This window comes from Xiphophorus couchianus, chromosome 7 (assembly GCF_001444195.1).
Source record: "Xiphophorus couchianus chromosome 7, X_couchianus-1.0, whole genome shotgun sequence".
Classification (NCBI taxonomy): domain Eukaryota; kingdom Metazoa; phylum Chordata; class Actinopteri; order Cyprinodontiformes; family Poeciliidae; genus Xiphophorus; species Xiphophorus couchianus.
The window spans coordinates 19509334-19536602 of record NC_040234.1 but is presented as its reverse complement, the minus strand read 5'-3'; the positions used below and the strand labels follow the sequence as shown (position 1 = coordinate 19536602).

At 39.8% G+C, this 27269-nt stretch overlaps 1 protein-coding gene across 1 annotated transcript; it reads right to left on the bottom strand.

The window, feature by feature from the left end:
* Positions 1-117: 117 nt before the first annotated feature.
* Positions 118-26778, bottom strand: ptprna (protein tyrosine phosphatase receptor type Na). Its single transcript, XM_028022600.1, has 24 exons — positions 26414-26778; positions 21867-21917; positions 16577-16687; positions 16190-16307; positions 15947-16094; positions 15588-15783; positions 13493-13639; positions 13255-13380; positions 13077-13111; positions 12723-12973; positions 12517-12603; positions 12342-12421; positions 12130-12194; positions 9831-10040; positions 8912-9178; positions 8676-8823; positions 8414-8487; positions 8070-8147; positions 7547-7666; positions 7192-7358; positions 2118-2171; positions 1940-2004; positions 1692-1765; positions 118-1571 (listed from the first exon to the last, which is right to left on the bottom strand). Exons 1-24 carry the CDS (start codon positions 26487-26489, stop codon positions 1500-1502), a joined length of 2820 nt encoding a protein of 939 aa, XP_027878401.1. The 5' UTR covers positions 26490-26778; the 3' UTR covers positions 118-1499.
* Positions 26779-27269: the final 491 nt, after the last annotated feature.

The window sequence follows — 27269 nt, the reverse complement described above, 5'->3', positions numbered from 1 at the left end:
AATGAGAAACTTGTCACAATTATTCATGTCTGTTGGTTATCCAAACTGTAAGTAAGTGAGATTTGGAAAGACTTTCAGCAGATAACAGGAAGGCTACTTTCTGCACAATCAAGTTACTCGGTTTTTATTCTTTTTGAGTTTTCAACCTCTGTCATGGAACTTTCTGGATCTGGAAGTGTTGGCAGCATTTTGGAAAAGTTAGGATCTACATTCTCTGGGGAATGCACAGAGCAAAGCCAACTAGACTAATCACTAAAATAAAATTCCAAAGACGTTTTTACAATAAATTTCCCTAATAATTTTTATTTATTTTATTAATGTTGGTAAAAAACCTTGTTGAAAAGCAACTGCTTTCACACACTGGATAGAATTTGATCTGTTTTACATATTTTTAGCTAGAAATTGTAATCAACTGAAGTTGCTATCAGAGGGTCAAAGCTTCTCTAATGGCAACTATTTAAGATAGAAATCAGTGAAAACAATTGAAACCTACTTTTTCTCTAGCCTATCTATCATTTGATAAACAAAGCACACTGTAAAGCAAAACGACTCAGAAATATATTTTTTTCTGCTGCATCACATCACAAATTTATTTAGGTCAAGTCAAAAATACATTTTTATAGATATTTTCCGTTTGTCTGCTACATGAAATAAACACAATCATCAGCATGAATTATTTACATTAATCACAAGGGCACACATTGACTAAGATGGTAAAAGAATGCGAACAATGCATCGTCGTGTGCAGAAATAGAAAGATTTGGTGATAGCAACGGACAGCATCCAATGCTTAAAGAAGCACAGCTGGAATAGAACATTTACATCAGCAAGGCAAAGACAAAGCCTCGAAAGGAAAAGAAAATGTCTAGAAATTGACACCACTGACACTTCTTGTGACACAAAACACCACATCCAAAGATTTAAACTCAACAGTAGGCTAACCTTGCTTTGCCTTAGAAAGATTGATGGAATAGATGTTTTAATTTTGGTCTACTTATCAATGCAGCAAAAAAGTCAGTTTGTCAGCGGGCACTGAGATCAATTTTATGACATCATAGTCATATGGAGGTATATTGCAACTGTTTGGTCACATATACTTTCTTCACTCATGGGAGAAATTGTGTAAAACTTGCATTTGTATTTAAACAGACACAATTGTTTTAATTTTACACCAGTTGGTTGAATCCTTTTGTAGTAAGGTGGACTTATCAGAGACCAATGATAGATATTACATTTGTATTGTAGTTGTGAATAAATATGGTCCTATCTGTGTCTTGCCAGAAACCAGTCACCACAATTTTTTCATATCAGTAAGCTCCAAAAAGCTTAAAAAAACAACAAAGGAAACAGGGAAACAAGGCTGTAATGACAATATTTCAGTAAGACTTAGCAGACTCTTCTCAGCATAATGAACCTAGATGAATGGTGAATATCTCCTTTGGAGCATGTATTTTGGTGTGCCTGCATGTGTTGCGGTCATGTTCCTCAGCTGCTGCGTCTCACTGCGGCAGGGCTTTCAAAATGGCGTTCACCTCCTCAGCAACTGCTGTCAATGCAAACTCAAACTGGTCCTGATCAGGAGGCGCAAAGGAGAGGAAAACTTTTGGGTTATGATGAACTTCATCCAAAAAAAAAGTCAGAAAAGTTAAGCTGAACTACTTCACACACAACCAGATAAAGGGAGCTGGTACCTTGGTGCGAACCAGTCCAGGCCTCTGGTCTCTGATGTGCTCCAGTGTGGCTGCGATGTCAATCTCTTTCACTCCTAATGAAGACAAACAGGAAAAAACAATATTATGATGGTATTGAGTCTATAACTCCCTCTGGTGTCAACTTATGTTAATTAAACTTTGACATGTGCTAACTGTGTCACATGTCAAAGACTGGATCTTTGAAAATGTTCTTAAAATTTTCCAAATTGTGTGTGTGTGTGACTCACCCTTAGCCATGCGATTTAGTACCATGTCGATGAGGACATATGTGCCAGCTCTACTAGTCCCATCGCTGCAGAAAACCCCCAGAATATATATATATATTTAGTAAAGTTTACCTAAACTGAGAACATTCATGCCACATACTGCATATTTATATAAATATATAATACGTATCCTTTTTACCTGCAGTGAACAATTATGGGGCAGGATCGACCTCGGTAGCATTTATTCACCTTTCTGAAAAGAACAACCAATGGACAGTGAAGAAAGAAAGAAAAAAGAACAAAAATTCTTGATTACAAATCACAAACTTCATAATATGATTCTTTTTCAAATTGAGAAGTGCATTTATATTGCACAATTTTCAATATGCTAGAAATATTAAAGGCATATAATGTGTGCCTTGCAAAAATATTCATACCCACATTTTGTCACATTTCAAACACAGACATCAATTTTACTCAAACTTTTTGTGATACAACGACAAAGTAGTGGATAATTGTAAAGAGGAAATAGGTAATACATGGATTGAAATTATTTTTTAAAGCAAAACTGCAAAAATTGTGGCAGGCATAATTCCTTGTCAACACTTTGTAAAACCACAATTCACTGTGATGACAGACAGCGAATATTTTTTTTAATATTTCTTTCACCGTTGCAACTTTGGAGACTCAAGGTTCAGTAAGACTGGACAGAGAACATCTGTGAATATTCAGTTTTCAATTCTTGGCACAGTTTATCAATTGGATTTACCTTTGGAGTTTTACTGTGCCATTCTAACAAATAAAAGTAGTTTGACCTAAACCATTTCTGTATCTCTGGTTACATGTTTCAGAGTTTTGTCCTGTTGGAAGATTAACTTTCTCCCCAGTTTCAAATCTGTTGCAGTCAGAAACAGATTTTCTTCTGGCCCTGTTTTTAACGCCACTAAGAATTCCGAAAATGATACATCTTAGTCTTATTTGATATGCTTACTTTATCCAATACATGGCTTGTTCCAAATGTTAAACTGTATTTCTAATGGTTTTTTGGACACTCTTCTATAAAAGCTAGCCATATGGAGTGCAAGACAAATAGTTGTCATGCCAACCTATGCTGCAGATCTCAGCAGCTCCTCCACAGTAACATTATACCTTTTGACTACTCCCAGTCTTGATGGACTCACACAAGATTGAAATTAAACACAATGTGTTTGTGGTTGAAATGTGTCACAATGCCAAAAAACTAATAGGTAGAAGAACTTTTGCAAGGTATTGTAAACATTGAGGCTTAAGCAGTTAAAGGTGGTTACTGCTAAAATGAATAACAATAAACGTTGTGGAAGCAGAAGAAATCCATCCATCCATCCATCCATCTTCTTCCGCTTATCCGAGGTCGGGTCGCGGGGGTAGCAGCTTCAGAAGGGAGGCCCAGACTTCCCTCTCCCCGGCCACTTCTTCCAGCTCTTCCGGGGGAATCCCGAGGCGTTCCCAGGCCAGCCGAGAGACATAGTCCCTCCAGCGTGTCCTGGGTCTTCCCCGGGGCCTCCTCCCGGTGGGACGTGCCCGGAACACCTCACCAGGGAGGCGTCCAGGAGGCATCCTGACCAGATGCCCAAGCCACCTCAACTGGCTCCTCTCGATGTGAAGGAGCAGCGGCTCTACTCTGAGTCCCTCCCGGATGACTGAGCTTCTCACCCTATCTCTAAGGGAGAGCCCAGCCACCCTACGGAGAAAACCCATTTCGGCCGCTTGTATCCGCGATCTCGTTCTTTCGGTCATGACCCAAAGCTCATGACCATAGATGAGGGTGGGAACGTAGATCGACCGGTAAATCGAGAGCTTCGCTTTTTGGCTCAGCTCTCTCTTCACCACGACGGACCGGTACAGCGCCCGCTTGACAGCAGACGCTGCGCCAATCCGCCTGTCGATCTCCCGCTCCCTTCTTCCCCCATTCGTGAACAAGATCCCGAGATACTTAAACTCCTCCACTTGGGGCAGGACACCCCCCCTGACCCGGAGAAGGCACTCTACCCTTTTCCGGCTCAAGACCATGGCCTCGGATTTGGAGGCACTGATCCCCATCCCGGCAGCTTCACACTCGGCTGCGAACCGATCCAGCGAGAGCTGCAGATCACGATCTGATGAAGCCAAAAGGACCACATCGTCTGCGAAAAGCAGAGATGAGATCCTGAGGCCACCAAATCGGATCCCCTCAACACCTTGGCTGCGCCTAGAAATTCTGTCCATGAAAGTGATGAACAGAATCGGTGACAAAGGGCAGCCCTGGCGGAGTCCAACTCTCACCGGAAACGAGCCCGACTTACTGCCGGCAATGCGGACCAGACTCTGACACCGGTCATACAGGGACCTGACAGCCCGTATCAAAGGGCCCGGTACCCCATACTCCCGGAGAACCCTCCACAGGGCTCCCCGAGGGACACGGTCGAACGCCTTCTCCAAGTCCACAAAACACATGTAGACTGGTTGGGCGAACTCCCATGCACCCTCCAGGACCCTGCTGAGGGTGTAGAGCTGGTCCAGTGTTCCACGACCAGGACGAAAACCACACTGCTCTTCCTGAATCCGAGGTTCGACTATCCGACGGACCCTCCTCTCCAGGACCCCTGAATAGACCTTGCCAGGGAGGCTTAAGAGTGTGACCCCTCTATAATTGGAGCACACCCTCCGGTCCCCCTTTTTGAACAGGGGGACCACCACCCCAGTCTGCCAATCCAGGGGAACTGCCCCCGATGTCGATGCGATATTGCAGAGTCGCGTCAACCAACACAACCCTACAACATCCAGAGCCTTAAGGAACTCCGGGCGGATCTCATCCACCCCCGGGGCCTTGCCACCGCGGAGCTTTTTAACCACCTCGGCGACCTCGCCCCCAGAGATTGGAGAGCCCAACCCAGAGTCCCCAGGCTCCGCTTCCTCAGTGGAAGGCATGTTGGTGGGATTGAGGAGGTCTTCGAAGTACTCTGCCCACCGGCCCACAACGTCCCGAGTAGAGGTCAGCAGCACACCATCCCCACTATAAACAGTGTTGGTGCTGCACCGCTTCCCCCCCCCCGAGACGCCGGATGGTGGACCAGAATCGCCTCGAAGCCGTGCGGAAGTCTTTCTCCATGGCCTCTCCAAACTCCTCCCACACCCGAGTTTTTGCCTCAGCAACCGCCCGAGCCGCATGCCGCTTCGCCCGCCGGTACCCATCAGCTGCTTCCGGAGTCCCACAGGCCAAAAAGGCTCGATAGGACTCCTTCTTCAGCCTGACGGCATCCCTCACCGAAGGTGTCCACCAACGGGTTCGAGGGTTGCCGCCGCGACAGGCACCGACAACCTTGCGGCCACAGCTCCGATCGGCCGCCTCGACAATGGAGGCACGGAACACGGTCCACTCAGACTCCATGTCCCCCACCTCCCCCGGGACGTGTTCGAAGTTTTGCCGGAGATGGGAGTTAAAGCTCCGTCTCACAGGGGATTCCGCCAGACGTTCCCAGCAGACCCTCACAACACGTTTGGGCCTGCCAGGTCTGACCGGCTTTCGCCCCCGCCACCGGAGCCAACTCACCACCAGGTAGTGGTCAGTGGACAGCTCCGCACCTCTCTTCACCCGAGTGTCCAAGACATACGGCCGCAGATCCGATGAAACGATGACAAAGTCGATCATCGAACTGCGGCCTAGGGTGTCCTGGTGCCAAGTGCACATATGGACACCCTTATGCTTGAACATGGTGTTCGTTATGGACAATCCATGGCGAGCACAGAAGTCCAGCAACAGAACACCACTCGAGTTCAGGTCGGGTGGGCCATTCCTCCCAACCACGCCCCTCCAGGTCTCACTGTCGTTGCCCACGTGAGCGTTGAAGTCCCCCAGCAGAACAAGGGAGTCCCCAGGAGGAGCACTCTCCAGTACCCCCTCTAAGGACTCCAAAAAGGGTGGGTAATCTGAACTGTCGTTCGGCCCGTAAGCACAAACGACAGTCAGAACCCGTCCCCCCACCCGTAGGCGGAGGGATCCTACCCTCTCGTTCACCGGGGTAAACCCCAACGTACAGGCGCCGAGATGGGGAGCAACAAGTATGCCCACTCCTGCCCGACGTCTCTCTCCCTGGGCAACTCCAGAGTGGAAGTATGTCCAGCCCCTCTCAAGGAGACTGGTTCCAGAACCAGAGCCATGCGTCGAGGTGAGACCGACTATTTCTAGCCGGAACCTCTCGACCTCACGCACTAGCTCCGGCTCCTTCCCCACCAGAGAGGTGACATTCCACGTCCCAAGAGCCAGTTTCTGCAACCGAGGATCGGACCGCCAGGGTCCCCTCCCTTGGCCGCCACCCATCACACAGTGCACCCGACCCCTTTGGCCCCTCCCACGGGTGGTGGGCCCATGGGAGGGGGGGCCCATGTTTCCTCTTCGGGCTGAGCCCGGCCGGGCTCCATGGGTAAAAGCCCGGCCACCAGACGCTCGCCATCGTGCCCCCCCTCCAGGCCTGGCTCCAGAGTGGGGCCCCGGTGACCCGCGTCCGGGCGAGGGAACACCAAGTCCAAGGTTTTCCTTCATCATTGGGGTCTTCGGGCTGCACTTTGTCTGGTCCCTCACCTAGGACCTGTCTGCCTTGGGTGACCCTACCAGGGGCATGAAGCCCCAGACAGCATAGCTCCTAGGATCATTGGGGCACTCAAACCCCTCCACCACGATAAGGTGGCAGCCCATGGAGGAGAGCAGAAGAAATATGGAAATATTTGTTATAAGACCAGATGTGTGGCGAAAGACACACTGACAGGGCATATAAAGGTTGCAAGTTTGACGTGAGGATGTGGGGATAGGACAGGAGGAGAAGGAGAAGCCTGTAGCAGCCAGTCACACCTGCCAATGCTCATTTTTGTGATTATGCAACTGGAGCCAGAGTACTAGCTGCAAACCACAAAAATGACACTGGGAGATGTTAAAATACAAACCTATCAACCTGCACACAGGGAAAGAAGGACAGGGAACTGGGGTGATTGATGGAGGGATGTATGAATGGATGGATGGGTGAATGGATGGATGGATGTGGTATGAAATAGAAAGCAAGAATGCCTTATTATTTTTACATCGGTCAATGGTTGGAAAGGTACAAGAAGAAAGAAAAACATGGACTCGATGAAAGTATTTAAAAGTACTTAAACACATCATTCAACAAACTGCATCCTTTTTTATTTATAGAAAAGACTGAATTATGTGTAATGTTCATATAACATACTAGCTGTTCCTGCGGACTGTGCAGTTTCTGTACCTGCGAAAGTCGAGCAGCGGTCTTGTAGAGGTGGGAATGCCGTCACCTGGCCAGCTCAGCAAGTGAAACTGCGTCAATGTTCTTGTCTCCTGCGTCTGAACATTCTTCAAGTAAAAGCTGCGCACCAGGAAGTCCTTACACCAGATATGCTCTGAAACCAGATTCACCTGGGTGAGAAAAAGACAAAAGCAGGATAAAAATACAGGGGAAGGGTTTAAAATGTCTTGCTTACAAAAACTTGCAATTTTGCAAACACCAACCTAGATATTCATGTTATAAAAATAGGGTAATACTTTTTCTTACATTTATTTGTGATTCCCCATCATGTACTTAAAGGTTACAGCTGAAAACAAACCTCATAGATGTGGTAGAGAGAAGAACCTTCATCAGGCCAATATCGTTCGCACTGCTTCTCCCCATCTTCCACCAGAGCAGTCATCATCACAATCACTGTGCAGCCGTTCTCCCAAACCATCTGCATTTCAAAGAGACCACTTTGATTATCACAGAGAAGTAAGAATGAGAAATATCCTGTTTTCTGTTGAGCTACATATTTATAACGTTAAGATCATATCTTGAGATCTGTTTTTCGAGTCAGATTGGTCCAGTTAATGATAAATGATGATGCACTCTGGCACCTGAGCCATTTGTCTCTACAATTTCTCTAGTTACCATGAAACCTGATTGTTTCTCTCATTAATGTTCTTCTTCAGGAGCTATAAATACTTTTGAAGTGCACCAAAGTTTTATTACATTTTCTAGTATAATGTACTGTCTTCTATAACTTGTCCCATACACTATTCCACAGTTTCTTTGAAGAACAAATGCATCGCAATGCAAGGATGGGAGCACAAATACCAATAAAAAGCCTAACTGACCTGCCAGAAATCAGCAACAGTGTGGGGCAAAGGTCCCTGTGTGGCAATATAGGCTGGTTGGCGAGGGTCATGATCAAACTGAAAGTCACAAAGAGAAACAAGAGTCATGCAGATCTTCTGTTGGCAGGAAAGAAAATTAGGTGAGGGGGTGAAAACTTTGAAACACAAACAGGTATCATATTTCAATTTGTATATGTTAAGTGTTTGTATTTTCTTTATTATTTATTCTCCTAATTCAGATAATGGATCTTATAAAATCTTCACATTTAATAAGTGGAAGATAAAATTAGACTTTTTGGTGAGATCATATAGGCATCTTGGTCATTGTATCAGTGATTTCTTACAATAAAACTGGCGTTGATGTAATCCTGTTTATTGATGTTAACTTCTTGCTTCAACTTCACACGAGAGTGATCATCTGAAAAATAAACATTGCTTGTAAAGAGTCTCCAGCCAACCAGTGTTTAATATGTTTGTAGAAAAAAGAAAAAAAGCAGTACTATATTTATTGTTCGTGCTGCTTTTTACTTTTTATATCAGCACTCACTCCACAGAGCAAACACAGTGACAGAAATGATCAGAAAGAAGGATTGATTGAGGACTAACAGGGGAGGGCTTCAGTGTGACGATTTCGGTCCATGTTGGAAGTCTCCTGGGCCACAGACACAGAGCAGGGCTCAGCCTGATAGGAGCACAGAGCCTCCCACTCCTTCTGCAGCCTGTCCTTGTTACGCAGGTGATCCTCCATGTATGCCTGGCCGACACAAGAGAAATCAATATTCACACCGCATGCACCTGGATGTATTTTTCATTACACTTTCTGTGCTCTGTTGTCCCCTCACCAGTATCATGTGACCCGTGGAGATGTCCATATTAGACTGAGCTGGCTCTTCGCTCCAGGACGGGGTAGAGCTGTGAGTGGAGGACGGGCTGTGCTGCGGCCCGTCGCTGAACTGGGATGACACGCTGCTGACACGGGACGTGTCTGTGCCTCTCCGTCCGCCGGCTCCGGGTCCTGTTGCAGGCCCCGCCATGCCACTGCTCACCCCTCCAACACAATCTTGACGGCAGAGGGAAGATTTGGAGGCCATGTGCTGTCGACAGAGCTCCTAAACAAAGTGATAAAATGCATGTGTTAAATGCATTGAGCTAATGATACTGTACAAGCTTTACACAATAAAACGCATGTTAGAATTATGCGTCGAACTCTAACGTTATCCCCAATTATATCCCCATTTTAAAAATCTCCTCAATTTTTCTGAAGGTTTCATGGTAATTTGTACTCCTTCTGAGTCTGGTGAATTTGATAGAATGCTGCATAATTTGTGCTTTAGAAAACATAGCATGGAACAAATTTATTTTCTGTACACCCTTGTCCCTAGTGGGGTCGGGAGGTGCCTATCTCCAGCGAACGTTTCGGGCAAGAGGTAGAGTGCACCCTGGACAGGTCGCCAGTCTGTCGCAGGGCAACACAGAGACAGATGGGACAAACAACCATGCACACACACTCACACCTAGGCAGAATTTAGAGAAACCAATTAACCTGACAGTCATGTTTTTGGACTGTGGGAGAAAACCGGAGTACCCGGAGAGAACCCATGCATGCACAGGGAGAACATGCAAACTCCATGCAGAAAGACCCTGGGCCGGGAATTGAACCCAGGACCTTCTTGCTGCAAGGCAACAGTGCTACTAACATGTTCCATTTTAAATTTGTAAAATACCCCTGCTAGGTTTACACTTTCTGTAACCTGGTCTCACCTGGTAGTCAAAGTGTGTTTCTGCTCCTCCTTCTGGCCCCAAGCCAAGTTTACCATTGGCTACTTGATGACCATAGTGCCTGAAACAAGCTATGCCCATTGCCAGTACGAGCACACCTCCGACCACTGCCATGGAAACGAGGGTGATGACTGTACCACTGGATCCTGGAGGGACCCTAATTACCTGAGGGAGACCTCGTGCATTTGTTCTCTGGAAAAAAAAAGTAGCAAACGTTTCAGTGTACAACTTTAAAGAAAACTTGGTATTATCAAATAAGTATCACTGCATTGCTTGTCTTGAACCTCAGTTGTCAAGGTGCTTCAGAATGTGTGCTATGTCATGACTCTGACTTAAAGGTCGCCTAATGTTATTTTCACAATTGATTTGATTCTCTGTAACAGCACAAGACAGCTGTGTGTGCTCATCGAGCAACGAGGTTGAGTTTCACAGACAGATGTCTGAAAGGTCAGAGTGCTGTGCTCTATAAATCTAGTAAAACGACAGCTGAGGTCTCCATAAAGATCAACCAACCATCCCATGGGTCGCTCCGCACATCAATGCTATCCAAGCAATGCCATCCCACCTGTTTGTAAAACAGTTTGTAATATGCAACCCACATAGACCGAAGGAACAGTTGCAGTCTTAAGATCTTGTGTTTTTACATTTATGTACAAATTATTAATCTCAACAAAAAGCCACTGTGAAGCATGTGCAATGAGTGACACTCATTGCACATAAATTATGGAATGATTTAAAAGATAAAATTCATAATATTGCAAGAAAAGTAGCTTATCTTTTTTTTGCAAATCATCTATACTTAATTTGTCATTAATCTTTTTTGCACAAAGTAGGAGATGTGGGGGATGCTCATTGTGTGAATGGCAGATACTGAGGTCACCAATGCTTGTATGACAGTTGCCATAGCACCTGGGATCTGGGAGTAAAGGATGGGAGGTGGAGCAGTTTAAATGCCATGGCAACAAGTGAAGTACTGGCTTTCTGAAAGTGTCGCTTGACTTACTAGCTCTGGCTACAGATTTATGCACACACACACACAGGAGAAAAAAAATGACTCACAGCATTACAGCTTTAATGGTAGTGGGGGATGGAAAACAGTCCTTGAAGGTAAGATACATGCACTGCTGGTGTTTGTTGTGTAGCAAGGCTTAACAGTTGAGAACTAAATAATACAGCTGTAAGCACTCAAAATTGATACTAGATTCCTGAATCAAAAATATATTTTATTATAATCTTAGTGCTAAGATTCAACTGTCATGAAAGACACCCAACAAAAAGAGTTAAAACAGAAGGTCGAATCTTATGCAAGGCACACTGTCTCACTTTCAAACTAAGAGTAGTGTATGAATTAGAAGTATTTTTGTTTTGATTTTCTCCAAACATTTGTTTCACTCTTTTCTCTCCTCGTAGTGGTTAACTATTGCTTGATACACGTTATTCTTCATTAGATTGGTTATCTTCTATCCCTAATTCTTTACATTTACAACCTGCATCACATTTTGTGTTGATTTTTAATGAATTTTGAATCCAGGGAATAAATAATCTTGGACTTTTTTTTTTATCTCAATGTGTAAAACTTTCTAGAAAGGAAGATAAAGCCATGCTTTCAGATTGGTTGAGAACATTTTTGAGATTGAATGTTTTATATATTTTAATACAACCTAATGTATATTAAGGTGTACGATGCACATGGAATACTTTTCAAGGTAGGAGCTGATGCTTTCCAAAATCAATCCCCACAATCAAAGTTATTTTTGTTAATAACAGAGAGATGTTGCTTTTGCCTTTCACAGACTTTTACTTCCGACAAACAACTGCAGTGTATGAGTCATTGTGGCACGGTTGTTATGGCTATTAATTTGTAAGGTTAAAGTCACTTCCTCGGCAGCAACAACACTGAAAAGTTCTAAACCTGCTCATTAAAATAAACACTTTTTTTTACTTCTGTAGATGGCAACTGTGATGCAGTCCTAAAATGTTGTACAACAATAGGCAAATCAGGTAGACAATTGGTTTAAATTGTATTATTATATTTTACCTTCCACTTTAATGAAACTTGGGTCTCCACTTATAAAAACAAGTTAGAAGATGCAGCTTGTGTACAAACTCTAAGAGGATACACTAGGGCGAAGTCAGGCCTTACTTTTTTGTTTTTTGCATTAATAGCTAGAAGTAATTAAAGTGATTACAAAAACAAAAACAAATGAAAAGATAAATCAAAAATAACAGCCAAAAGTAGTTTGACTTTCTGTCAGTCTCTTTAACCATCTGTTTGAATTACCTCTCCTACACCAGTCTGGACGATTTTCAGGCCAGTCTCAGACTCCAGAAAGTTCTTCTCAGATTCTGTTGAGGTGGAAAAAGCATCTCAAAAAACAAGACTGGAGAAAAGCACAAAACTGCAAGTGTGACTGAATAAAGTGCCCACGCACAATGCCCATGTGTATGTGTTGCTATGCATCATAAGTGTTAGAGAGAATGTGTGCATCTCACCGGCTTTGGCAGCCACCTCTGCAGCCGTCATGTTGTGTTCATTCTGGCGGATGCGGAAAGTCAACGCCTGACCCACCACACTGGTGACGCACAACAAAAAACAGCATGCATGTTGAAGTCTCATGAAAAAGTAAAATAGTTGCCCTCTGGCATGGTGACACTATTTCACCCTTACCTAATGTTGATGAAGCTGCTGGTTGTCAGGTGTATTTTTTCAGCCAGAAGTTGCAAAAGCTTCACTCCATCATACAGACTCAGGGGACTGCAGAAAAAAAAGTTCCCAGTTATATTAATCTTGTTTAACGCATTAGCTGTTCTCCATTTTTTTCTACAAATGATTATAAATAATAACTGCACATTGCTATAAGCACAAATGCTGACCTTTGGTTGGTGACGATGTACCCATACTCCTCTTTACCTTCCATACCTTCTACTAAAGGCTCTTTAAAGCTTTTCTCAACTTCAACAGGAGCAGCCTGTGGAGGCTTGGAGGTAGATGTAGGGATGCTGGCACTCTTAGGTAGAGCTTTATCAGGGACTGTAGCAGAGGGAGCAGCAGGAGCATCAAGTGGACCAGGAACAGGAGCAGCCTTATCTGGTTTGGACATACTTTCTTTTTGTAACAACTGCATCTATAAAGGTGATAGACCAGTCAAGATAGTATATCTAGCTGAACAGTGTAAAAGATTTATGGTTACATGTTTCAATTACTGCTAAATATGAGGGTTGACATACCTCTTTAAGAGTGATGAGATCTTTCTCATTTGGTTCTATTTTGAGAGAGACAAAGTTCAGTTTCAGACTTGCACATTAAAACATGATACAGCTTGCCTCCTAAAAACAAACCTTTTACTTAATTTTTTAAAAAAGTAGCAGAACTTGAGAGAGGTACTGTAAATATTTCATGCTGTACCTGTCTTGTCCTGCCCTTGCAGCAGCTGCAGTATGAGAGCCAGCTTGTAGAGTTGCTCCTGACTGAGTTCCCTGGGATCAATGTTGTACTTCTGCAAGACACCTGACATCCTCTGGAGCAAGCCATCTAACATGGAAGAGCAGTGTATTTACACAGCTAGAAAGCAGGTTGTGCTAGATTTTACTTAGAGGTCTTACACTACTAAAGAAAAACTGTAATCTTAAGCCCTTTTGTTCACCATTATTTGCAACCAGGGGAGCAGACTCCTGTGGAGCTTTTTTATTCTGAATGTTTGGTTGTCTTCCTGCAGTACCAAGCCTCTCCTCTAGAGTGTAGTCTTCCACATAGTCCACTGGTATCTCTAAATCTTCATAATAAGGCAAACCTGTACATAAAAACAGAAAGTTATTATGAATGAATTGTGTGTGTTTGTAATTTATCTGATATTTTAGCATGAATAGGCAAACTTAAAATACTGACACCAACAACAGTATTATCTACAGTAATTATCTGTTAGATTTTAATTGCTTATTAAAATCTTTAAGACTGGCTTTTCCCCTCATTACAGATCAGTTTTTTTACCTGACCATTTTAATACAAACATATTTCTGCTGTTCCGTCTAGAAAGCAAATAACTGGTATTCTTTAAATATAACTTAAAAAATGCGTCATAAAAATCCCATTCAAAGTTTTTAGTTTGACACTCACTTGCAATGTACTGCCAGTAACCAAATTCTTCTATGTTTTTTGTATTCACAGAAATGCCAATCAAAACACAGGTTGACTGACATTAAATTGCATACTTGGTCTTACAAAAACTGGAAGAGGGCTTTTAACCAGGAACTTGTAGCACAAAAGAAAAAAGTGTCATATCTATAGTAATTATACAGCGGAGTGAGAGTAGTTTCTAAAAGTCAAATATCTAATAAACAGGGAAAAATGAGAATTGTAAAAGATCTGCATATACTAAATTCATTAATCAATTTATAGTACTGTAAATTATTGGTGCTAATTTACTCCTCTCTTGTCTGACTTTAAAATTGTTTAGATTCAAATAAAGAAAAGAGAAAATATTGTTTCTGATTGGCTATTGTAAACAGAAAGACATAATCTAAAACTTGGTTCTTTTTTCCAGCGTTTTTTTTATCCTTTGCCTTCACAGCAGATTCATCATTTTGAGTTAAAATGTCCCTTTAGGTCTAAATAATTCATGCCAGATGAAAGTGGCCTAAGAAGTAATAAAAAACAAGTACTGCTCTCCTAAAATGTTGCAAAGGCTGGACTAACAGTAGTACATTTCAGTAAACAAATAACTATTACTGAAGATTTAAAAGATCACATAATAAATGTTGAAGTAAAATGTACTGCAATTTTCAATAAATTAGTGAGATTATTCATTCTGATGAGGCTCCTTGCTTTGTAAAATTAACAATCTTCAAACATGTTTTTCATTATACCTACATTTCTTAATCAAAAAGGTTTTCTTTATATTGTTCTGATGTGATATTCCAATTTAATATGTCATATTTCCATTAACCGTAAGCATAAAATTATCATAATTACTAGAATTAAAGACTTCAGTAATGTGTTTCACATTTTAAATTGAGTTACTAAAACAAATTAACATCTAATATACAAAACATATAAATATTTTTGACGTTGACTGTTCCCTAATAATAGATTCGATTTTAGTGGATGTTAAGCATTTGCACAGTTACTAAGCCTACACTAAGTCTCAAAGAAGTTATTCTCTCCCATATGCACATAACACACCTGCTCAGTTCGAAATGACTCAACTATAGACTCCACTTACAAGTTCCCAGAAACTTATAGCACATATACACAGTACCTTCTCAAATAAAACAAATATTAAATATAGAATGGACAACAATCATATGGATATAATGTGGATATTTTGATATTTTTAGTTAGTAAAATATCTAACAAGACTAGAGCTATGTGAAAATGTTTTTTTGTTGTTGTTGCCAAAATCAATGATTTATAATACAATGAACATAATTTTAAAGCTCATCTTAAAACCCATCTATTTTATTTGGCTTTCAACTCTAGCGGGATCTAGTTTTAAATTGTATGTTTTTGTTTTTAAACTGTAAGTATTTATTTTATGCTTTTTTATTGTTATGTTGTGTTTTGATGTACAGCACTTTGTATCAGCTGTGGTTGTTTTAAAGTGCTTTCTAAAGCACTTTAAAACAAAGTTCTAAAGTTGGTATGGTATGGTATGGTAATTTCCAAGTCAAGAATGCAAGATCTCTCGGAGCTAACCAAGAGATAATAATGCAAAACAATAAATAAGATGAATATGGATTTACCTGCAGGAGCTATGGGAGCAGACCCTCTATGCCGATAAGACGGCTGCGCAGACGCCAGGTATAGAGACAGAACTTCCTGCAGTAGCTGCCGGTCCCGCTCTTGTTCCCTCTGGCTGCCCTGAGACCTTGAAGAGGGGCGAGCATATCCGCCTCTTGCATTCAGAAGAGATCTTTCCACTTCATCTTGGTATCTGTGCTGTGATTGATCAAGATTAAAAACTATTACTTATAATTGAATCAACTACATTGGGGATTGATCTTGGCTTGAGTTTAGATTTAAATGTTTGACTGCTGTGAAACTATGACTTTAAATTAAACCAGTCAACTTCGGCTGGTTTATATCAAGCATGCGTATATACCTGGTGATAGGCGTATGGGTCCAAGGGTGCTGTTTGCATACGCAGTGGGGTCTGAGGAGGCTCAACATACATGTAGTCCACATATTTACCACCAGAAGATGTGGACCCTGATTTAGAGTTGGGGTGGTGGGAGACATGCTGTTTTGAGCTGTGAAACATTCCAGAAACACAGGCAAGAGTTACATGGGTATTACTCTGCATGATTGTAGCTTGTTCATCAAGCATATGAGTACAAGTGCTCACTGAGATGAATGAGAAGACGGTGAAGAGGAGATTGGCTTTGAGAGAGCGGTGGTATGGGGAACTCTCTTCAGTTCTTTTGATAAAATGTACTGGGTTATGTCATCTTGCCATGACAGACCTGCACAAAACACACCAAAATTAAGCAAGACCATAAAAGATCAGCTTTAGGAGGGCGTGTGAAAAATGGATGCATGTCAGCAGAAAATTTCTACATTTATTTATATAATTTTTTATATCATGAAAGGTTTTATGTCTAACATCATTCAAAAACATTGGGGAATGACTTTATGAAGCACTACTCTCCTAATTCAACATAAAATTGACTTTTATCAGTTGTACTTTTCTAAATATTTCCCAACTATTGATGCTTTTTATGATCTGTCTTACCTTGCAGCATGAGCTGTTTGAGGACTTCCTGCATCCTCTTCAGAACAGGAACTGTCACCTGGTACTGGATCTGGTCATGCTTGGAGCTCTGACACTGACCAAACAACCCATCTGGAATACGCACACATATTATGCATTCAAAAAAAGGCACAGTTGCCTTGCTCTCCTTATGCTCTCTCAGGGTACTTCAGCTTCTTCCCATAATCCAAAAACACTTTTTTTATTATTTAAATACTTCAGTTTGCTCTTAGTGCATAGTTGTGTGTCTCTATGTTATCCTGCCTTTTGCCCAATGCCTATTGGAGATAGGCACCAACTCCCCACCCTGTGACCCTGCAAGGATACACGTTCAGAATAATGGATGGATGGACATCTATTACTCAAGTCAGTTATTGTTTGAAAAATTAGAAATCTACATTGATTCTCACTGTCGGTTTGACAAGTTTCCTTTTCTGCCAGTGTCTGTTTTTAAACCCAGTTTAGCCGTCCTGAAACAGCTGTTTTAAACTGTTTTAAATAAGGGACATTCTTGTTGGATTTTTTTTTTTCACAAAACTTAGTTTTCTCAGATTTTGCTGTGAGAAAAGATCGCTATATAGATCATAAGTGTAGAGAGAAGAAAGATAATGCAGGGAGAATATATTTTTTTTTCCATTTGGTGCACTGATGAGTCACTGCAGACACCACACCGGCTAAACTGCACACAACCAAATCTGCTACAGAGAGATAAGGGGGTGGGGGGGGAATTTATACTGAGCTGATAAGACAGTTTTATAACCAGAAACAGAATGGCAAAAAGTCAGGGGGAAGGTGTGAGTCATGTTAGGTCAGACTGATTTCCAAGTAAAACAAAATCCTGAATGTGAATTTAAGTGTAAGGATCGATACACACCTACGCGGTTTAGCTTTTGTTTGTACTTTTGTAAGAGACCTTGTCTATTTAAATAATCATGATGACATTTACAATGATTTTTGTCTATCATGGTAAGGTAAGACAAAATATGGAGAAGGGAGTTAATGATGATGGAAGCAACAGTGAAAGTTGAATGAAAACATGACAGCATAATTAGATATTAGCCAATCTATAAATATGATTGTACATGTCAGTATGATGCTATGAAGGAAATTCTAAAAATCTAATTATAGTCTTTCAGTAAAATAAAATCAATACAACAAGACATGTTGGGTAGAGATACACTTTATATTTTAGCACTGAACATTTGTTTGACCTTCAGTTATGAGATTATTTTTGTTTGTGGTAAATGACAGTGTTTATGATATTTTTATGTGTTTTCTGGAGTACATTATTTTTATTTCAGATATTAAAATTCCAAAAATGTACCATCAGTTGTATATTGCATAATATTTCTCAGGCCTAATTGGTTTATGTCAGTTGATACTGAATAAGTAGCACAGTTGAAATTCATTTCAAAATATAAATAGGGGCAGAAATGATGACAAGAGGCATAATAATAATTTTAATGACGGCTAAATTGTTTATATTGTGATAAAAGAGGCAGAAAACAAATACATGCCACACTTTTCAGATTTTTTTGTCAAAGACTTCATTTGCCTAGTGTGCTTTTCCTTCAATTTCAAAGTCAGAGGCTACTACATGTTTATGTATCATAAGGGTGGCCACCTCTTGGTTGCAACATTTATGTTTTAGATGTGGCCCTGCTTCAATGTATTATTAATCAAATTACCACCTTTGTATGTGCTAACACCCAATAGACTCATTTTTATAGCAGAACAAAGAGCTTCTTCATGTATAGAGTAGGTTCTTAATGGACTTTCCTTAATGTACACTTTAAAAGAACATTAAAATGTTCAAGGTAAGTAGCTTTAACATCACAAAAAGTTACGAATGCTTTATCTTTCCAGCAGCAGAGATGAAACAAGGAAAAGAAGCAGAATGTGATTTTATTCCTTCCAGGACATAAAGGTAAACAATAGCATTGGCTGAAAGGCTACTTTTTGATGACCCACAGAATTGAAAAAGCCTAAGAGAACTCTACTTAGGAGATTCTAATAGCTCTTATCAGTGCCAGCATGAAAAGGAAATCATTGTTGTGCAAGTTCAAATTGCTTTGTTTAGTTTAGTGCTTAAATTATGAGCCCATTCTCTCCTTTTTGTGTTACAGAGATCCCAAACAAGTAGACTGAGCATCTATAACCAGTTTTTTAGGCATATACCAAGTGATTTTGTTTGAATCACAGGAGTACACCCTACAATGCAGTTCAGTAGTCAGCTTGAGGTTGAGTACCTTGCCTTGAATATCAACCTGTGGCAGGGTAGAATGCTGGAATTGGACTCTAATCGTTCCAGCTAGATAATGATTACTTAAAGAGCCATAGCTGCCTCTCCCTTTTTGGTCCCACATTGTTAGTAGATTGTTGTGTTTATATGTTGTGATTGTCTTTCTGTCGTCTGTGTTTCATGTTCTTCTTTAATTTGTCTTTCCTGCTGCACTGGTCGAAGCCTTTTTGTGTTACATTCTTCTCAATATGCACATAATGTTAATTTGTCTCTCTGGTTTGTGAGTATGCTTACAAATGGCTATTTTTTTTTTTTACCCCTCCAGGGTTTTTTTTGTGGGCTCTAGTGTCCCTTATGTGATAGTAGGCTGACAGGAAACAGGGAAGGAGAGGGGGGAAGACATGCGGCAAATGTCGTTGGGTCCGGGAGTCGAACCCGCGACGGCCGCATCTAGGACTCAAGGCCTCCAAATACGGGTCGCGCTAACCCCTACGCCACCATGGCACGCCCCACAAATGGCTATTTGTTGTGAATGTCTCTGTGGCAGACTGGTGACCTATCCATGGTAGAATGTTATTTGCTCATTGTCCTTTATAGATAGGCACCAGTTGTTATGTGATCTTTCTAACATTATACCGGTATAGGAATGGGAGGGTGAACAATTTGTTTTAATCCAAAAATTGTTTTAGTGATTTAGTTCATAGATAATTTTGTTCTGCCCCCTTCTTGGTAAATTTCATCCACCTTTTTTGCATATTAGTAACTTCGGCCCATTTCTTTGATGAAATAGCTAATCCTGTTAATAGATTAACCCCTAACCAGGGTTGCCAACCTTACACTAAAATGCAATATTGCTCTGTTTATGACACTAAAATACCCTAAATCAATCAGGTTGTATAATTTTCAACATTTTATGGAATCACTGCAAACCTATTTATAAATGAAGATGATACATTAAATGTGCAGATCAAACCTCTCCTCAACCCAAAGAGGAAATTAATCAATTATTGGTAATTGTTGGGTCACAGAGTTGTGTCTCAGCATTGGGAGGATATGCTTCATAACTTCATTAGGTTTTGTTAAAACGACAAGCATGGTACAGTAGAATTTTACCAAGTAGGTAAAATTTATATTGTCTGTAGTGGGAGGAATGTATAGAAGGCACACAGCAGGGAATTTTTATTCACTTTAGGATTTAGTGACATCAAATGAAATGCAGAAAAAAAGAAAAAAAAATCCTCACAAAAGCAAGAAGCAGAGGAGGCAGCGAGCTGAATAGAAGCTTATTGCCTGCTTTAAATCTGATACATGTCTAATCAACATTGAAGAAATTTTTGCTTTTTTAAACTGTTTAGACAAATGGAGCTTCATTTATTTTAATTTGTGTTTTCATTTAAAGCAATTTGAAACAATATATTGAGAACATAACAAAAATCAGGTAACAGAATGCGAACCAAACACATCTTGTCTCTTATTAAACTATAACAATGCATTTGAGTTACTATGTCTATATCTCTTGAAGTCATCACAGGACAATGTGTATCATGTGTTTCCTTAACTAAAATGCATATTGCTATACTTAAACTTACCAAACATCAAAGTAAAACAGCTGAATAAGTCATTGATAAAAACCTCATTTAAGGGAGTACCAAAAACAGCCAGTTTTAATGAATCTAAATATTTTTGTAAACATGTCTTTATCCTTTATCACATCTTTAAGATCCAAAATTAAAAAGTCCAACTAAAAAAAACTAGATGGACTCTGGATGCTTTTTTATGAGCAGAATTGAAACAAGACAGAAAAAAGAAACATCAGTATTTTAAGTACCCTAAAATCACAACTTGTAATCATAGCTTGACACCAACGATTTCCAGAATACTAATCTGTCTAAAATAATTTCTGCAAGACACGGCTTTACTCTTAAAATAATTAGCAGTGTTTGTCAACTCAATCCAATTCCATCCAATTGTGGTAAATGTGACAAATGGGCTTGATGGGTATATGACCCAAGAATGACATAGCAAAAGAATAAAAATTGGTCGTTTTTCACCAAGCAGGCTCTAAAGTATAAGATCAAGCTGATGTCGCTACTTATCTTAAGTACTTTGTGAAGGTTTAGTAAGTACATGTCAGTCCAGAATTCCTAATCATTATCAGGTAAAATTATGGGCATCAGTGGTAAAAAGTGGTCACCTAGCAGCAACATTTTTTAAATCACAAAGTATGACTTTTGTCCATTAACTAAATTCTGCTGCTGTTTCTGTACTCGTGTCTCTCAAAAACGTTTCTTTTAACGTTTTTTCATAATGTTGCAGTGTTAGTCATTGCAGGATTTTTTTTTATAGAATGTAATGGCTACCATTTTATTTTCTTCCTGGTGTTAAGGGTCTCTCACACTGTTAAAAAAAAAACTTAATCAGCCTTTGTTGGGGCCGAATAATGTTGCTTATGGCTTATTTTGCGAACTAGGCTGTTGAAGAAGCAAAGTGGTTTAAAAATAACTAAGTGTTTTGGGTGGATCTCCGAATGTTTTTCTCCTATTCTAATTTTCTTTGGAGTGTAAGTAAGCTCACTTATCCATTTGATATTCTGCTCAACCATCAAGTGTGTGCGTAAGTGCCGTTTCCACAGAGAGGGACGTAAGTGCGTGTTAGTGACTCATCGCTGTATCAACACAACAACTGTGGGGGAGTTGGCCTCACCGTGATGTCAGTGTTGCTATGGAAACTGGGGGTCAGTGGGGAGGGGTTTAGATAGAGATGACGAAAAATAGAGGGACAGGTGACGGAGAGATGAAGACGAATGAAGTAAAAGGGGAGGAATCCTTGATTTTTTGTCTATTTTTGTACACAAACATTTAACCCTGTGCTTATTTTGACACTTAACACATGTTTTAATATCTATCTGTTTGTGTGTGCACTTAAAGATCCTACAGACATAGTCACATTTTTGGGTCAAAAAATAAAACATGAAGTTTTAACAAAAAGGACATAGTCAATTTTTTCTGCATGACTGCAGGTTGTACTCACCATCAGAGCAGAATTGATCCCTTGTGCACAGTTTTCTCTCAAACAGGCAACCTGAGACAGAACGACACAGAGAAAGCTGACAAATTACCATCTTTTGCAGATATTTCCATGCCAACAGTCGATTTAAAGCACACTTAGAGGGCGAAAAGAGTTCAGTCCAGATTCACTTACTAAAATTGGTCTCGCATATCAATGAATGAAAGGTTTCTTTGAACCAAGTAGGAGAAATAGTTTTGCAAAAACTGGAATTCTAATTTCAGAATAATTCAAATCAGAATTTTAGCTTGAGCATAACTAATAAAATTAGCTGTACGAGTAGTTTTTTAAACTGGTTCAAAGAAACACCTTTTCATTATACGCTGCAATGTACAAATCACTAATTTTATCTATCGAACTACTATTTTTCATTATTTATGATTATTTATCATTAATTTAGTGACACAACAACCTAAAGACATCTGCAGTACTTGCATAGTTTAGTTTAAAGCTTTGGATCTGAAAATAACATTGGTACAAAAATGTCCTTTTCTAAACATGCTTCTAAACACCTAATGGTGATACCTCTGTCTTTATTTTTTAACTGTTAAAATTTTCTATTTTAGCTTGGTGAGTAAGACCTTGATGTATTAGTAGTGTGGGAAGGAACAGGTGGTCAGAGAAAGATATGGATGCATGGATAAGACCGTCTGGCTTTCTGGCTTTTCTCTGTCTCACATCACACCTTGGATCTCTTTAAATTTGGAAATCCATGCTTGAAGGGACCAGTTTAACTAAATTAAACATAATCAGTAATTTGAACTTGCAAACAAAATTAAATACAGCACATTAATTTTAGTGTTGAGAATGATTTTATCTGATTAAATAAAATAAAAAGTGCAATAGTTATGCGTATCCATAGAACAAAACACACACATAAAATGTTTTGCGGTTTCATAATTTCTCCTGAAACTTGACTAAGAAACATTTATTTTAGTTTCAGGAAAGAAACATTTCCTGAGTGTCAATCTTGCGTGCAAAGGTGCTTTCCTTTACAAATAACAGAGTCTTGTGCCATTGTGGACTATCCTGTCAGCAATGATTAACCTTTATTAGAGTGGTTGGAAAAAGAAGAAAGAGTCTAACGTTGCTATTTTCATTGAACAATTGGGTTAAATTTCTGTGCCAGTCATCAAACTCTGACTGATGTGAGGGACAGAGCATCTGTTGAACCAAAAGGGCAAGACAAAAAAACAAGGAATCAGATTTCAAGTTAAAAAAAAATCCCAGTATTAAACATTTTCATAAGCAAAAGAGCAGCCCATATGGCAACCTGTTTGAGTAAATATTCGATATCCTTGATGTAAGCCATCATTTTCCTGCTCCTTTCTGGTTTGCCCCTTCACCCCACAATTTAGACATTTGCTACTGCTTATTCCATATTTCACCGTACTTCTTCAAAATAGTAAATTAATATGTATTGTATATTCTACCAGTGACAATTTTTGACATGATTACTATGACTTTCTTCACTGAGCAGCTTATCAAAGGGGGCTTGCCATGACACAAAAAAAGCTATGTCAGTTGAACACTGAACAGCTTTCTATGTCTTAGTTTTTCTCTCCAGTCAATAGAAATGAGTGAACCTTGTGGTGTGCACCATGTCATCTCTGCCTATCTGTCTGCCTGCCTGTCTGTCTGTCTGTCTGTCTTTTCATTAATACAAGAAACACCACAGGGCTGTACTAGATAACCAGTTGAGTAGAATGTAGACTGCAACAATAATAATAGTTCAGTATGCGGTTTAATGTCAATTAGTTCTCTTGTATACTACAATTTCAGACATAAATGGAGTCTTATTATTAGATAGTGAATCTAAAAGTTCACTGATCAAGACTTTTGTGCTATTGTAGAGGCACTTTGGCTTAGTAGTAGAACTTTTGTACCTGTTGGTCTGAGTATGTTTTACTGGAGAAGGAAAACATTGAACTAGACCAACAAACGGCCAACTAGATTTGTATTGTTTCAAATTAGTAATCGAAATTGCAATCAAAAAACCATTAAGGACATTGAAAATGTACGTATATAATGATCACCTTACACTTCATGCCAAAAGGTAAAGTAGTCTTTATTGTCATTGTGCATTTCTGTACAGTGTATGTATGCACAATGACATTGGGGCACATTTGTTTCTTCAGTACAGTTATATCAAATAATCAATCAACAAATCAAATCAGTAATAAATAATTTAGGCTATTCAATGTCAGGGTTTTTATTGCAGAATTTTGGAGCAATAAAAATGTGATTGTCAAAAACAGTCACATTAGTTTAATATGATGATCATTGACTAACACAGCAACATCTTACTAGTTAGGACTTAAGTGTCACTATTATCACAGTTTTGGTTTAATAGTAGGACATTTGATCCTACTTGATAGACAGTGTCACTAATCAAGCAATTTTTTTACATAAGCAGTTTAGGATAACAACAAATAATTAATCATTCAATCAATCAAGTTTATTTGCATAGCGCAACTCAGCAGCAAGGGAGTTCAAAGTGCTTTACATCAAAAAAGACAAAAATGAAGTCAAAGAAACACTGCACAGTCATCAATTGAGAAACAACATTTTGTAAATTGCCATAATCAAAATCATTAATACATAATAAAATATATTGGTCAATGTTCCAATTAGGTTCAAAAGCAACTCCAAACAGGTGGGTTTTCAATCTAACTTAAATAACTACTTGTCAAAGACACATAGCTTTAGACAACCAAAGAGCTGGCAAAAATTCCATCTTTTCACCATCATATCTACCAATTAATATCCATCCATCCATCCATTCATTGCAGGGAAACACAGAAACACACAGAACAAACAACCATGCACACTTACACTTCACGACAATTTGAAAGACCACTTAATTTAACAGTCCTGTTTTTGGGCAGTGGGAGGAATCTGGAGTACCCGGAGAGAAACCACACATGCACAAGGAGAAAATGCAAACTCCATACAGAAAGACCCAGGCATTAAACCCAGGGGATAGCAAATGTGTCACTGTGCTTCTCCAATTATTATTCTTTCTTACAAAACAGATATCGTGTAACAAATCCTTGCAAAGTAGACCAAACATTGCAATCATCCAAAAGCAGTGTTTCTCATAGCAACAGGACATCTGACCCTAAGGGGAAAAAACTGACTGCTAAGATGTAAAAGGAGACATGAGCATCATACCATTGCACATATGGATAGACGGCAAACAGTTGGATAAATCTGAAGTGTAAAAACAACAACAGTGGAGGCAAAGAGATGCCAGTGATTGAAAGAACCAGTACTAATTTCCCTCCATGGTACTGACACGACCTCCTTGTTGATCACAGCTGCTTATCAGGTTGTCTCTTATTTTTATGCATTATTCTATGTAAATACAAGTAGATTTATTTGTGTTCTCTAAAATTGCTCTAATCAATTTCCGATAACAGTTACATGCTATTTAATACATTTTGGCAATAAAAACATTCAAACAAACTCATAAACCACACCAAATAAACATTAATCAATCTGAATGAATACAAATTAAACACAGAAAAGGGGAGGGTAAGCAATGGTGATGCTCTTTTTATTTTCAGGGGCTGAGCGTATGAGCAAAAGGAAAATACTTTAATTAAAGTCAACAGTGGCTAAATTTCTTCAGTAAATTCAAATCTTGTAAAGACAAGATTTGTTTCTGCACTGCTACGGAAACAAAAATAAAAAGACTAATGGGTATGAAGCTCACTTGTTGCACAATTGTCTCATTAAAAAAGGTCAAATCAATGCAGCTACCAACAAAAACAAGTACGGTAATAATCTATACAAGTCAAAATCAGTTCTAAATATTCACAGCAAGACTGTTATTGTTAATGATATTAAACTGCCAGAAAACACTGCAGCTGTCACTGTATTTTCATGGACATGAATGGAGCACAGCAAACGTATTAGAAATTATAATTGCACTTCTACTCCTCTAAATGTCTTTTACTGAGTAAAGAGCATGTTTAATGTGATTTCCATTTTATTCCCTGAGCACAGAAAACATAGATGAAGTTTTGGATTTCAAACACAACAAATAAGTGCTTTTTTAATTTTATGTATGCAATGTAATTTTAGTGTTTTCATTCTAATGTTCCATTTAGAGCGTGTGGCTCTGTGTCACTGGCAAAAACATAACTGTAAGCACAATAAAAAAGCAGAGTGAAAGTGGTGAGATGTCATGAGCGATGTGATCTAACCTGTTCTTTTATGATGCTATAAGATAAAACAGCCTATGAAACAGACTAAGTGTTTCTCTTCCCCATCCTCCCTTATCTTCCATCTCTTCTCCTCCCCTGTGTAATATGATTATAGCCCCCTGTATTTACCCACAGATGCAATCACTGAGTTAATTTGGTAAAGACATGTACAGTTCCCTCTTGAAATGCACAAACGCACTTGATGCACCATGCAAAGTAAGGATGTTTTACAGTAGAATATGTAGCTGTTCACTGTTCACTCTCTTAACTAAATTGTAATATGCAGCATCATCATCTTACCGTATTTCTCAGAGACAGCTGGTTGGTAGAGCACCGCCAGAAGGAGCAGAGCTCGCCATGGTTTCAGATGTTGCATGATCCCCTGAAGCTTTAGTGCGACGGACGGATGGAGAGAGAAAGACTCTGAGAGTTTTCCACCTGTTTTAAATCCCCATTATGTTTAACTGAGCCGTCAAGATCGTGTACAGTGAGGAACAAGGGGGAAAAAAATTGAGAAGGGAATAAAAATGATGGATGGATAGGGAAGAAGAAACCCTCCCGATGAAAAGGCGGGGCGAGGGGATAGAGGAGGAGGGCACAGACCGCGGACACGCAGCCTATTACCGACTCACGACAGCACTGCTGCGGAAACAGCGAGCAGTCTGTGGAAACGGAGAGCTCTCAGCAACAGAAGAAAGCAACCTGCAGCTGCGTCATCAAGGTGGAAAAAAAAAACACAGAGAGAATGGGGGGAGTCAACAAAACCGTTCACTTATATATTCCATATTCCTCCCATTCAGAAATGACAGAAGTGCAGTTGTACCCTGTGCGTGCACTGGGCACACGCACAGAAAAACGTGGAGGGTTTATTTATGTATTTTTATTTTTTTTTTATTTTTTGTTTTTTGCATGATTCAAGCTCTTCATTATTATTTTTTTACATATTTAACATAAGTAGTGAAACTTACACTTGTAATAGGAAAATTTAACACAATATTAGATGAAACTTCTTAGAATCTAACAATATGCATTTGTAATGCAAGCTGAGGGGAGGTGCACACTACTTAACATCATCCATCCCATATAGCAGCCATATTTTGCATTAAAAATCAATTCAACTGCAATGTTGGGCCTAAAACAACCCACAAATAAGGTG

Bases quoted from the DNA above. Each gene is read 5' to 3' on its own strand.
- ptprna (XM_028022600.1), bottom strand. From the start codon at position 26,489: ATGCAACATCTGAAACCATGGCGAGCTCTGCTCCTTCTGGCGGTGCTC. The intron at 8,148-8,413 runs GTAAGAAATCAC...TGTGACTTTCAG, and splicing joins ACATCAACGCCAGTTTTATT to TTTGATCATGACCCTCGCCA. The intron at 7,359-7,546 runs GTTTGTTTTCAG...TTTCTCACCCAG, and splicing joins CTCTCTACCACATCTATGAG to GTGAATCTGGTTTCAGAGCA.